This window comes from Aegilops tauschii, chromosome 2, assembly GCF_002575655.3.
Source record: "Aegilops tauschii subsp. strangulata cultivar AL8/78 chromosome 2, Aet v6.0, whole genome shotgun sequence".
NCBI lineage: Eukaryota > Viridiplantae > Streptophyta > Magnoliopsida > Poales > Poaceae > Aegilops > Aegilops tauschii.
The window spans coordinates 354,806,430-354,820,737 of record NC_053036.3 but is presented as its reverse complement, the minus strand read 5'-3'; the positions used below and the strand labels follow the sequence as shown (position 1 = coordinate 354,820,737).

At 39.5% G+C, this 14,308-nt stretch overlaps 1 protein-coding gene across 1 annotated transcript; it reads right to left on the bottom strand.

Annotated features, from left to right (window-relative positions):
- Positions 1-272: 272 nt before the first annotated feature.
- LOC109771497 (uncharacterized) lies at positions 273-13,691 on the bottom strand. Its single transcript, XM_020330190.4, has 16 exons — positions 13,201-13,691; positions 12,489-12,590; positions 12,222-12,288; positions 11,620-11,801; positions 11,017-11,277; positions 7,061-7,144; positions 6,933-6,980; positions 6,787-6,851; positions 5,906-5,954; positions 3,109-3,346; positions 1,886-2,007; positions 1,681-1,761; positions 1,536-1,610; positions 1,031-1,146; positions 774-924; positions 273-684 (listed from the first exon to the last, which is right to left on the bottom strand). The coding sequence occupies exons 1-16, from the start codon at positions 13,543-13,545 to the stop codon at positions 502-504; spliced, it is 2,169 nt and encodes a 722-aa protein (XP_020185779.1). The 5' UTR covers positions 13,546-13,691; the 3' UTR covers positions 273-501.
- Between the last annotated feature and the right edge of the window lie 617 nt (positions 13,692-14,308).

Genomic DNA, 14,308 nt, shown 5'->3' with positions numbered 1-14,308 from the left:
ATGTTTCTCTTCTTCTTGATGAAATGGTCGCTCCTGCCAGCTCATAAAAAAAGGCTCGCGACTTTATAAACTTAGCCTACCTTCTCCAAGTTGGCAGCGGCTTGGTGTCATCATTCTCAGTCTCAGTAGTCCTAAACCAATGGGAGATCCCTCTTTTCTTGTTCAGAGGAGTGTTCAGAGGAGTAGTCCTCCCCCCGATTCTTTTCATTCTAGTCATGACCCTCTACAGAACATTCGATTCTAGAGTTGGTCACTATGGCTGAAACATCACGGAAGATCCAAGCACTTCTTTCATCCCAAATTAAGGGAGGACACCTTTGGAGTATATAATAAAGAAAACAAAATTAAATTCATCATGCTTGGAAAAGCTAGATTCCACATATACTGCATTCTCTGCAAAATACAGAAGCCTACACCTACCGGCTACTGCATCCTCTGCAGATTCTTCATATCTGAGTGCCGGGAGTAATGGATGGTGCCTCACAAGCACAGATGCCTATACTACTGCAGCCTCTGCAAATTCTTCATATCTGATTCCACATCCACCAGGAATTTCAGCATAGCCTTCAGTTTAGTTGCAGCCTCATCAAGGTGATCGATTTCCAGGTATCTTTTGCTTGGGGATGCAAACAGGACTTCGTTCACATCTTCTTCGAGTTGCAGTGAGTATAGGTTTTCAAAGACCTAGATAAATAGAAAATCGTTAAATCTAATAATAGCTGTACTTACACCTATGCAGTCAGGAACACATGCGTGCCCTATACCCTTCTTACCGCTTTCAATCGTGAAATGACCATTTCCCTGACTGCAGATGATCGCGCGACTAGATTGATGATGAGGAGGCCCCCAGCTGAAAGGAACTTTTTTGCTGACATAAGGAAAGCATCTTCGACAAAGTTTGCTGGGGGGCAAGACAACCCAGAACTGTAACCAAGACTTCCAAGTTAAGAGTCTATTGATGTGAACTGTTTGGCAAAAAGAACAGCAACTGAACGATGGATGACAACAAAGAAAAGTTGAGGGACTGCACCTTAGATCAGATGAATCAACATCAACAATAAGAATTCTAACTGCGTCACTGTCTTTGCCATTTGGTTCAGAATGGGCATTTTCTTCAATGAATTTGATTCCATCCCCCAAATGCACCTAATGCAAGGGAAGGGAAAAATGTAATGAGGCTCAATGCTACAAATAGCTCATTATCATGCTTAGTAGTTAGTACACGTACTACTAAGCTCCTAAACATGAATTCCTAGAGGAGGAATGCAGTATTACATTACTTTGAGTACAAGAGAAAAGAGCATCCATCATTCTTTATTCATAGGGAAATGTTGCTTCCAAAAATCATCATAGAGACGAATATAATATATTATGATCAGAATCATTTAACACATTAAACAGTTGCAATAGACCTTGCTAAGCTTTTATGGTCATATAAATAATAAGAACAGCACTAAGAACACTGTGTATGTTTTCAAAGAAAAGAAAGTGACTGAAATGTAACGTATACTTATTTCACATAGTTCAAAATACACCTTCAATTGCTCATCCATTGAAAAGCCAAAATATTTCGTTGCTACCTCCTCCATCATGGGGTCCAACTCAACCACCTGTAAATTTTGGGAAGTATGATCACCCAGTTCAATCAGTCGACCAAGAATAGGAAATATTTCTCTTTACCTCAATATTAAGATGAGGGAGGCATCCATGAAGAAACATTGGTAAACTCCCGGCCCCAAGGCCTACAATAGTGGTACTCACCTGCAAAATAAATTGCAGGATACCTAGTATCACAAATTGAACTTAGTGCTTTAACGGAAAATTAATAACTAAGGGTATTGCAGAGGTTCAGGCATTCAGCATATAATGATATCATATTACTTACCCTTTCTCCAGATGATGCCGCAGCACTCAGAGCAGATGCAACTAAAGAAAGCCCACATATGATACTACTGTGATAAGAGCTACCAAGATAGCTATGGTCGACCCTGAGACTGTCCTTGGATCCTACATATTATAAAAGAGCAACCAATTCTGGGCTTAAAGTAAGATAAGAAGTAAAGTGGTACCTAATTTTGATTGTCTTATTGCATAGGTGAAGACCAATAACGTCAGTAGGTGTAGAAATATAAAAATGAGGTAACAACAGTTATCCAACCAGGGTTTGAAATTCTAGATTCACAAACAGTCCAATATCACAGACAGTATCCATTCCAGCCAGTTACAGCAGAAACTAGTTTTTCCTGGGCAGTTTGCAACAACAACAACAACAAAGCCTTTAGTCCCAAACAAGTTGGGGTACGCTAGAATATATTTTTTTCACTTATTTCACTTATTTGAATAAAAAATCTGACAAAAATGTTTGCAATTCAGGATTTGTTTCCCAGGCAACTTCTAGGAAAAACAGATACCTGTGGGCCTTTTACTACCAGGATTTTGAACCCTGGTTCCAACAGCAAAAGAGAATGCTGGAGAACCGGTCAGTTTTTTCTCTCGTTGACAGAAAAAAGGAGAGGATAGATACATCAATGCTTGCATCTCAGTTGAGAACGAGTAGGATTAACAAGCATTATAAGAGAAAATGGAATGGAGTAAAATCATAAAGAATTCGGAGTTCTGCCATTTTTGAAAGGTTTAGAATTACTTTGTCAAAAAAATATTACAACTCTCCGCAAGTACCCAGAGTGAGGGAAGATCAACATGCATCATTTAGTATCAGATGAATAACTAAACAAATATTCTCAAAGTAAACATGTAGAACAAAAATAGTTACAGCAACTGGAAAGAATTCAGAGCATAACTCATACTGAACAATGCCATGCATGAAATGCTCTCTTCATTAATCTAGAAATTAACTGTATTTAAAATGCAAAAAGGTTATCAACAAATAGAAGTGTTTTGATTGGAAACCAATTGTACATGTTCAGAAAATCAAAATTCCGCAACAAAACTATCAGAATACATAGCCATGACGCCAAGAGGCCTAATGCCGAAAAAAGTAAGCTCAAAGCAAAGCCATCAAGGGCATGGATTATTCCTGCCAACAAGGAAAGCAAACAACCACAACATAGCAGTAACATTGGAGGTTAACATTAAATAGGAATATACCAGTGAGTCCCTTTTTCTGGCTCTTCTTTTTTGATGATGCAGATGAGTTCTTGGTCTTACTGTCCGTCTCGTCACTTGGTGATTCTCTGATTAACAATGCTTCAGATTGCACTAAGCCAGAACTTCTTTTAAAAATAAGTCGTCGGAACATTTTTTCAGACATGCAGCTTTGATCTCCATCAACATTTTCATAAAGAACATCTTCCACAACCATAGGACCTGTTATTTCTGATGTTACCTTCAAATGCACACAAGGAGGTCAGCCGAGGTATTGGATGTGTGTGATCCGACATTACAGCAAATTAGAGAATCATGCGGCTTTGAAAATTCAAGTAAAAGCATATAGATGTATTAGTCCAGTTCCAGCTGCCTCCCTTACTATTACGGTCCTATCTATACAGAATCAAATACATGTCAAACTCTCCAAAGCCAGCTAGGACGAGGTTAATTCTTCATAGGAGGCAAAGACACTCAAAACCCCAAACTGAATCATGCCATCCACAAACAGATGATATCCACACAGCTTTCTGATTCAGTGCAGGAATAGTCAAGACAGGGAACCTAAAGTATGTTTCCAGGGAACCAGCATCTGGTTCTTAGGATATATATACTCCAAGAAAATTCATTAGATGGATCCTCCCAAGCAATTACACAAGTTTACAAATATCTGACAGTTAATTTAATCCAGCCAAATGATAACTATCTCATTCTCAGATAGTTTACTCGATCCAGTGTCCGAGGAAGATGGATAACATCACCGAAAAAATTGAACAACACACCAAGCACTATATACATATCTGTATATAAGATACCATCTATGGAAGGAAGCATGTCTGTTCAACTTTTTGTAGAGGGTAGCATAAACCCTGGTTTCTAGGAGTAGTTCTTTTTTTGACAGGTTTCTGATAGTAGTTACCATGCAATAACAGCTTGAAGGGAGGGACAATAGGAATGAATTCAAGCTGACCAATTCATCATTTTTGGTTTGCATGTGACACTCTTACCATGCTCGTCCTCACAAAGAGGATGTAATAGCAGTGAACCAACCATATCTTAAGAAAACCAAGTGACATTCCAAATAACCATCCATAGCCTGGTAAACTAATCAGATGTTTAGGAAACCTCGATTGATGAGGTAAGGCCTTCTGAATCCTGGAGCTACAATACTGATCCTGTGCACGACTGCATGGCACTGTTTTATACAGCATCAAGGCAGTGGTCTCCACGACGAATATGTGCGAGAGTTCGTCGTCAGCCTTCTAGTTTCCAAAACATCTGATGAGTTTTCCTAGGATACAATCCACTTATTTGGAGTATCAATTAGTAATTGCAAAAGATAGAGCTATTTTTCCGCAAAAAAAAAAAGATAGAGCTATTTTCCTATTAATTCCCTACTCAACCTTGGTACAAGTACCAATGAAATTTCTCTTCATGCATCCCAGTCCCCTCGAGTTTTGCCATCCGGCCTCTCTTCAGCCAGTATTTACGCCTATGAACTGAAGTTCATAACAATGTGAGATACTATGATCAGTGAGAGTCCAGCGCAGGAGTACCGATCATCAATGGTAAAGTGCAACCAAAGTAGTCCAGAAGACAATATGACAAGCAGACGAATAAAGGTGAAAGCAAAGGTTCTTATCAAGCAACAACTGAACAAGATGTTCAAAACTAGAAGTTAGACGACAACACTAGGACTAAAAAGCTTTAGAATGAGAAGCAGCTAAACTGGTCCTGGACTTCTGGTTAAATGCGAAACATTATATCTTATCAGCTCACAGCTTGAAACAGTTTGCTCAAGTGACATACTTCAACTTCAAAGGTCTAAACCCCACATGGAATTGTATGCTTGCACCAATTTATTTGACAATTATAATCATATTAAGACATTCACTATGTGCCCATGAATCTATAAAGGAAAAGGCTGCAGTTGAACATCAGTTGGATGAGTTGAAGTGGTTTTGACTGTTACGGTCTAGCAGTAATGAACTTGATGAGAGAATATTAGAACAGTACAATCATTAGGTAAAAACAATTTATCGAGAAACAAATCCAATTTGGATCATGAAATTTATCGAGAAACAAATCCAATTCGGACCATGAAATTTGGTAACTGGTACATGTCCGAGTTGAACCCCCCCTCCCACCCCCCACCCCGCGACAAAACCAGGTATCCGAGACCTTCAAGTGTCAATACCAAATAACTCAAATGCCAATGTGATGTCAAGGCATATGCCGGTTTCGTGAAAGTGGCACATATGACAATATGGATTATTATATGATTTCCAATGATTTAATCTAAAAGTTCAGCTTACAAAAAAATCAAACTAGACAAGACAGGACACTCACCCACCTCCAAACGCGGGTTTCTGAAGAAAAATTATCTGATTAGGCCTATCAAAATTGATCGTCAAATTTTCCTACAGTTTTTCAGTTGTTCAGCCATTCTCTGAACTCAAAATTAGTTTCTAGGATGAAATTAAAGTGGAATCCTTATAAAATCTACACGGTCAGCCATCTTTGCGCCACTTTGGCCAAACCATCCACATCATACATCACAGCAATGACATAACCCTCAAAACCGTGTTAGGATTCAAGATGGTCAGGTTATGAAACTGAGGGTAAACAAATACTTGGTATATTGTGTAGTTGGGGGTTCAACTGTCCAAGATAGACCTTTCCACCAAACTTAGGCTAATTTGGTAATGTTGACCCTAAGAAGAAAGGGCAAGAATCATTGCCACTGGACTAGATTTCCTGATAAAATTAGACAGTTTTTTTCGAGGGACATTAACAATACCTCCTGCAGAATATCTCTTTGTTTCACGCCATCACTAGCCATCATGAATCTGCATAGGTTTGATGCACCAGCACCCCCGAAGTAACAAAAATAGTTAGAACAAAGCCAATTGAAAAAGGTCATACGATAAATAGTTAGAAAAGAGCCAAATAAGATAAGCTGAGTAGTGATCAATGCACAATAGGATATTCGGTTGTCATGTGTCAGTGCATTAATTGTAGACGGACCACACACTTAAAAGTTTGCTTGCACATATTACTACCAAATGTAACAACAATCGTCTAGCTATTTCCAAACATAATAGTGCACAGTGATAATGCAGATTTTACTGAATTTCAGGTCAATGTTCAGAACAAAGACGAAGGTAATTGAGAGACTGCATCATAATGCACATCTGCAACTACAATATAATTAGTTACAGAGAGTTACCTAACTGATAAAAAATTAAAAACCAGAACAGGGACAACCACATCATTTACTCCGTGTTATTTTTGAGCATTGACAAATATATAATTAATCTAACCTACGGTTGCTAGAATGCACACGGTTAAGCAAAAGAAGAGGGTGTGCCTGTAATTAAGGGATGCAATTGGTGTGGGTTGTCATAAGCAAAAAGGCTGGGATAGTAATGATGATGATATATCTTTTTCTTAAATAGGGTGACGAGCAGAATAAACACATCAAAGTTATTTGGCATTAGAATAATATTATTAAAATAAAATCAATTTTCTATGGGCCAATGACAGGACACTCTTTCGCCCGGATACATAATGCAAAGTTTGGCTTAGTTATTTGATGTATTAATTTTTTCTGCACACGATAAAGCCTACTTGTAGTAGAAAGTACTGACAGAATTTAACAAAGAAAGCACTGAGACATACGGCATAGGGTCTGTCTCTTCAGGATATTCAGGTTCTAGATCCATAACAAGAGGAGATAAATCCTTCTGCGAATAGCAAAAATATTATGTTACGACCTGACATAAAAATAGGGCCTTTAGCAATCACACAATAATGAGAAACATCACCTTAACAACATCAATGTCAGCACTTGCATGTCTGCTATCGAGGAATACCTAGCACAGCACAAATATAAGCCATGAAAATGAAGCAACATATCCTAGATAGCAAAGAGATAAACACGCAGTCTGCATACCATGATTAGACGAGCAGCCTTTGCACTTTCAACAACAAGCCACTGCCCTTCCTCTGAAGCAAATAACCATTCCTGAGCTCGTGCCTGAAAGAAGGTATTTTCGTTAGCAATCACGAATGGACAGAAGTGATGAACTATTTGAGTACTTTTCTATTTTCTTGGGTACAATATTGAAACATGCGGTGAACATCGAATGAAAGCTACTTTGGTTAAGCAAAGCCTAGTTGTTAAGATTAGTTGACCAACAGGCCACTCTCACAGATAAAGAACTTCCATTTTGTTGCGGTGGAAAAACAGCGACAGCCATAAATCAGAGACTTAATGAGAATGAGGGATCAACTATATTAAAAACCATACTAGGGTAACAGAAATTTAATTAATTGAAATGGGATCGATGCCAGCATATTTATAGGTTCCATTACAGAGATAAAGCAGGAAATGATGATACAACAACAACAACAACAACAACAACAAAGCCTTTAGCCCCAAACAAGTTGGGGTAGGCTAGAGGTGAAACCCATAAGATCTCGCGACCAACTCATGGCTCTGGCACATGGATAGCAAGCTTCCACGCACCCCTGTCCATAGCTAGTTCTTTGGTGATACTCCAATCCTTCAGGTCTCTCTTAACGGACTCCTCCCATGTCAAATTCGGTCTACCCCGACCTCTCTTGACATTCTCCGCACGCTTTAGCCGTCCGCTATGCACTGGAGCTTCTGGAGGCCTGCGCTGAATATGCCCAAACCATCTCAGACGATGTTGGACGAGCTTCTCTTCAATTGGTGCTACCCCAACTCTATCTCGTATATCATCATTCCGGACTCTATCCTTCCTCGTGTGGCCACACATCCATCTCAACATACGCATCTCCGCCACACCTAACTGTTGAACATGCCGCCTTTTAGTCGGCGAACACTCAGCGTCATACAACATTGCTGGTCGAACAACCGTCCTGTAGAACTTGCCTTTTAGCTTTTGTGGCACTCTCGTCACAGAGAATGCCAGAAGCTTGGCGCCACTTCATCCATCCGGCTTTGATCCGATGGTTTACATCTTCATCAATACCCCCATCCTCCTGCAGCATTGACCCCAAATATCGAAAGGTGTCCTTCTGAGGTACCACCTGCCCATCAAGGCTAACCTCCTCCTCACACCTAGTAGTACTGAAACCGCACATCATGTACTCGGTTTTAGTTCTACTAAGCCTAAGCCCTTTCGATTCCAAGGTTTGTCTCCATAACTCTAACTTCCTATTTACCCCCGTCCGACTATCGTCCACTAGCACCACATCATCCGCAAAGAGCATACACCATGGGATATCTCCTTGTATATCCCTTGTGACCTCATCCATCAACAGGGCAAAAAGATAAGGGCTCAAAGCTGACCCCTGATGGAGTCCTATCTTAATCGGGAAGTCATCAGTGTCGATATCACTTGTTCGAACACTTGTCACGGCATTATCGTACATGTCCTTGATGAGGGTAATGTACTTTGCTGGGACTTTGTGTTTGTCCAAGGCCCACCACAAATTCCGCGGTATCTTATTATAGGCCTTCTCCAAGTCAATGAACACCATATGCAAATCCTTCTTTTGCTCCCTGTATCTCACCATAAGTTGTCGTACCAAGAAAATGGCTTCCATGGTCGACCTCCCAGGCATGAAACCAAACTGATTTTTGGTTACGCTTGTCATTCTTCTTAAGCGGTGCTCAATGACTCTCTCCCATAGCTTCATTGTATGGCTCATCAGCTTAATTCCACGGTAATTAGTACAAATCTGAACATCCCCCTTGTTCTTGAAGATTGGTACTAATATACTCCGTCTCCATTCTTCTGGCATCTTGTTTGCCCGAAAAATGAGGTTGAAAAGCTTGGTTAGCCATACTATCGCTATGTCCCCGAGGCCTTTCCACACCTCAATGGGGATACAATCAGGGCCCATCGCCTTGCCTCCTTTCATCCTTGAAGATTGGTACTAATAAAGCAGGAAATGATGATAAGGAAATTAAAAAATATTCAGCAAAGCGTTGCTGGGTGTGCATATCCGTCATCTGTGGACTACTACTGGACTTGAACCAAATTAAGAATATTACAGATGGAAAATTCTTAATTCCCAATACATGAAAAAAATTTGGCATGAATAAGATCCTAATAAAGCAGGGGTTAGTCCCATATAATTGTGAGGCCAATCCACTAAGTGAAGTTTGTCTCAGTGGTCTATTCCCAGTCCTGATTGCTCATTACTTAAGGTCTATTAAAACAATAAGATTCCTCATGTGAGGAGATAAATCGTAAAACTTACATCAAGAATGAACATTGAAGATCACACAAAATCCACAAAGTTCTCCATGCCACTAAACGTTAGAAAACTAATAACTCCTAAAAAGTTTAAGAGGGCTAGAATTTTATAAATCAGTATCAGTTAGTTTGAAATTAAAATGGAACAGGACTGGAGTGGACCATTCATCAAACCTATCCACATACTTTGTTTGAGAAATTTAATGGGTTAGTCTGTCAACCACCTCGACCCTCATAAGCACAGGGATACAGAAATATGGGGGATGGGTCCACCCCCAAAATCATGGGTTAATTGGTTGACAGACCAACACACTAGCATAAGGCAGTCCCTCAAATCAAACAACATATACATTAGCATCTGTAGCTCTAACAAATAGCTGCATTTAATCCAGCAGATTCATGATTGCAGTATGATAAGAACGACAGCATTAATCTCATTCAAACACTGAATATGCATGCTTAGCCTGCTGACTTATCCACTTCCCAGGCTGAAAAAACTGTCCTCAAGATGGAAGTTAGTTCTTCTACATAAACAATACTCCCTCCATTCCATAATGCAGTGCGTATAGATTTTATGAAAAGTCAAACTTAGCAGACTTTGACCACCAAGTGAAAACTATCTATATCTACAATACCAAACATAAACAATATTAAAATTTAACTCACAATGTATCCAATGACATCCATTTGGTATTCTAATTGTAAATAGTTTCTAAACATGGTCAAAGTTTGACTTTTTTGAAAAAATCTATATGCACCACATTATGGAATGGAGGGAGTAACTTGCTTCAGTAGTCATTAGTTGCACTATTATTGTTGTGCACTCTGTAACTCTTCCAGAATCCTAAGCTTCTGTCGAATTGCACAAAGAAGCATTCACTATATGTCCCCATTTCTTCTCTCTTTTAAGCTTTCTCTTGGGATTTAAAGACCAATACACAATTACAGCATCCACATCACATCCACAGTAAAATTTGAGTTTGTTGACATATTTGTACGACAATTTCTTATCTCCAGCAATCAGAATTTACCTCTGTTCAAGAAATCATCCGATTAACCCGTTAACTTGTAGATTAATCCCTACTCGTAGGGTCACCGAATAGCCGATAAACTGATAAATCAGCCGATTAATTGGTTAAATGGACGATTAGCCTATTAATCCCCTACTCGCCAGCCATCCGAGCAGCTAGCAGTTAACGAATTCCTCAACAATATTTTACAGTGACAATAGAGAGGGAAATAGAATGGTATGGCATCGACATGATAATAGTCCATGTATACTCTAGTCTGAGGCAACTTTGTGTATCATGTGGACTCCAATTTAAGGCAACTTCGTGTGTACCACCATAGCACGTTTTCAGGCGATAATAAGAATATGGACACAAAACTAACACATCAATGAAGATCACATTGACAATAAGATTGGCATAAAATGCATAGATTAAAGGATTAAATCAGTAAGAAAACAAAATAGTCCCAAAGCTGCAAACAGACCCACGTAAATCTTGATCAAGAAATTTTACATTTCTACTGTGTCTCAGTTTTGAAGGTTTATTGCAAGATAGAGGCAATGATTGGCTAAGGGATTCAGTTAAACAGTAACAGCAATAAAAAATACTGCAAGGGCCTAGTTGCGAATTGACAATATATAACAGACCTTAGGCACAATAAAAACTCCACAGTGGTATACAAATGTCTCGTTTTGATTCTTGGCATCCATTAAAACAGCTTTGTAGCAATACAATGAGCTTCCTTGTTCACCGAGAATTAACTGCCTCCTTCGTCCTGGGACAATAACCTTTAGATCTCCAATAGCACCCAGCTGAAGATCTCGCAACGAGAAAAGTATATCAACACCAGAATTGTGTGACTCCCGGATTTTGTTCTCATTTTGCAGAGCATGAATTACAGCATTTGCCTGTAGCACCAACATAGAACATCGAGTAAAATGTAAGTCCTGACAAGAACTTAATTATTTATATTTCATAATATTTACTCCCTCCATTCCATAATGTAGTGCATATAGATTTTTTGAAAAGTCAAACCTCACAAACTTTGACCAAGTTTTTGGAGAAAAACATTTCATCTAGAATGCCAAGCATATATCGATTCGTTATAAGTAGTCGCATATTTATATATATTTGGTATTGTAGATATAAATAGTTTTCTCTATAAACTTGGTCAAAGTTTGACTTCTCAAAATATCTATACGCACTACATTATGGAGCAGAGGGACTATATCAGACGAACATAACTGTACCTGTTGCATGTTACAGTATTCAGCAGACTGGTCCACTAGTGATTTTATTGTGTGTACAACACCCATCTTCCCTTTTACCATGACCAACATGAAGGTCTGGAAGGCAGACTTGCTAGAGGGTTCACTAGCTATAGCTTGAATAGTCATATCCCATCCAAACCTGAACTCAGACAAAAGTAGGTCTACAAGAGAAAGTAGAAAAAAGAGTCTAAACAAGGTTTCAATATTAACTGGTTGATTACATAGAAAATAGTCCATCTGTTATTTTGTAATTGGTATTTTACAATTCGTGGAACTTCTTGAAATTTGAGTGACAATATCTTCAGAAGTATCTATATTGGCTGCAGATACATCATACATTGTAATAATATCATAGATTTGCTGGTAAAGGCATTTTCAAAATCTCATGACCTTTTTATTTGTACTAATACAGAGCTTAAAACCCAATGGTCACTCACAGAGTAACACAGTAAAAGAAGTGAACCATGTCAAATTCAAAATCACGCATATGCATATGTCAAGTTAAAAGCCAAAAAAATATGGAGAAGGTACAAGGTGGCAACTGCGAAACATCCTGTTGTCAGTAAGTGATTGAAGTTCACCTAAAACATGGGATTCTGCTAGAGTAAAGCACGCAAATTTCCCGCCTGACTTCAAAACCCTCTTGGCCTGAAAAAGGTGCCTGCTTAGTCAGGCATGACATGAAGAAAATAATATTTCCATCAAGCCTACTACTCCCTCCGTCCCAAAATGTAAGACGCCTTTTGACACTATCATAGTATCAAAAAACGTCTTACATTTTGGGACGGAGGGATTAGATTACAGCAAGTAAATGGGAGTAAATTTAAACAAAATCAAAACCGAAATACCTCGTCTAGATATTTCATCCCCAGTTTTGTGCCAACCTCCGGCTCCATAAGAGCATCCAATCCTCCCTTATCAAGTATGAAATCAAACGAACCATCTGGAAACTGCCAATTTGGGATGTAAGGCGGTCTCCACAAAAATGTTTGTTACAGGTTGCTAAACAAATAAAGCATAGAAGCCGCAAAAATCCTTACAAACGGCACGGAAAATGAGAAGCATAAAGCAATTGAAATTTAATAAAAGTATACTTGGAAACAGCACTAGTGACTTCAGTTCACATGTTAAGTGGAATCACAAATGTTGCCCAGCTGATGTAATACCAAGGTCATTCTGAATAACAACAGGGTAAATATTTCCATTTTGTTTTTAGCTAAAACCATAAGTATCTTCTGGAAGCTATCTCAGAGAGACAACATATCAGTTCAGTTACAAGACTATGCACTGACAACACATTGATACTCGTCCATGGAACCTAAACCAACCGGTTCTATAGGCAGGAAATCTAATTCTAGTTATGGTACTGATGTTCATAACAGAAAACGAAGGTGTATCTGTTCTTCATTCAGTGGCTAAAATTGTGTTCCATTACAACATCAGGTCCAATCGAGCATTGCAAACCTCATTACTGTACTCCAACTAAATCCAGCACAAATGAACAGACCAATTCTAAATTGGCACGGTGCAACCGCAATTCATGGACGCAGGAGGCCGTACCTGCATGTTGGTCATGTCCATGACGCGCCAACGCATCTGAGGGCGCACACGGGCGTGCCGGCGGAGCATGTCGGCCACGATGATACGGGAGAAGTCGACGTTGGTGATGCGGCGGAACCCCAGGTCGTACAGCTGCTCCGAGAGCGACGAGCTCCCGCACCCCGGGACAAGGATCTCAGTCCCCTCTTCCCCAAGGAGGAGCGACAGGAGCGGGGCCTTGATTTGCGGCCACTCCGCGTACCACTCGAAGCTGTCGCCATCGCCGCGGAGGGCAAAGAACTTGTCCCAGTTCTCCCGCGAAGTAAAGTCGAGCAGCGCGTCGTGGAGCGCCGGCGTGGTAGCCATGGGGTGGCTGCGCGAGCAGCAGACTCAAACCCTAGCTACGAGAGCAGGGGTTTAGAAGTGGTTGGAGAAACGGCGAGGTTTTCTCGGTTGGGAGCAGAACCCCAACCCTGGAGCCCTGCACGCACTATTGTGCAGGGCCAACCATGGAGAAACAAAAATGTTATCTGTTTTTAGTCACACGACAGTCACAAAAATCTTAAATTGGTGAAAGATCCTTGTGGATGGAACCATGGAGAAATAACCAGCAACTAATCGGTGCACTTATATATATCCATTTAGAATAAATCCATTATACATCTCACACCAAAAGGAATAGTAAGATAAACTATTACATGGGACGTAATTGTTTTGTAGAGCAATCCTGAGAAGAAAAGTTTATATAGAGCTTTTTTTTTGCGAATGAGCTATTTAAAAGTGCTATCTTGTCCATGGCTTGATTGGCTACCCAAGTCCTGAAATAAAAAAAAAGGAACGATTTCGTGTGAGAAATAAACTTGAATTTGAGATTGTAAGTGAAACAATACCTTAGTCGGCAACTGGTCATTTTAATATGCTGGCCATTACGAGTTCGGTATCAATACAGAATTCTACATACAATTTAAAGTTAATGGAAGTGAATGACCTATGCATGTTCATCTTAATTTTTAACGACTAACCAAGTAAACATACCTGACTTGGTTGAGTGCCATAATAGAAATATGGTTGTTGTGTATTAAGGCATGTCTTTCTAGATGTAGTTTTGATAATTGATGACAACATGTTT

Coding starts and splice junctions, on each gene's coding strand:
- LOC109771497 (XM_020330190.4), bottom strand. CDS start 13,545: ATGGCTACCACGCCGGCGCTCCACGACGCGCTGCTCGACTTTACTTCG. Junction 2,008..3,108: donor CCAGAAAAAGGGACTCACTG/GTATATTCCTAT, acceptor TATAATATGTAG/GATCCAAGGACAGTCTCAGG. Junction 925..1,030: donor GTTGATTCATCTGATCTAAG/GTGCAGTCCCTC, acceptor TCTTGGTTACAG/TTCTGGGTTGTCTTGCCCCC.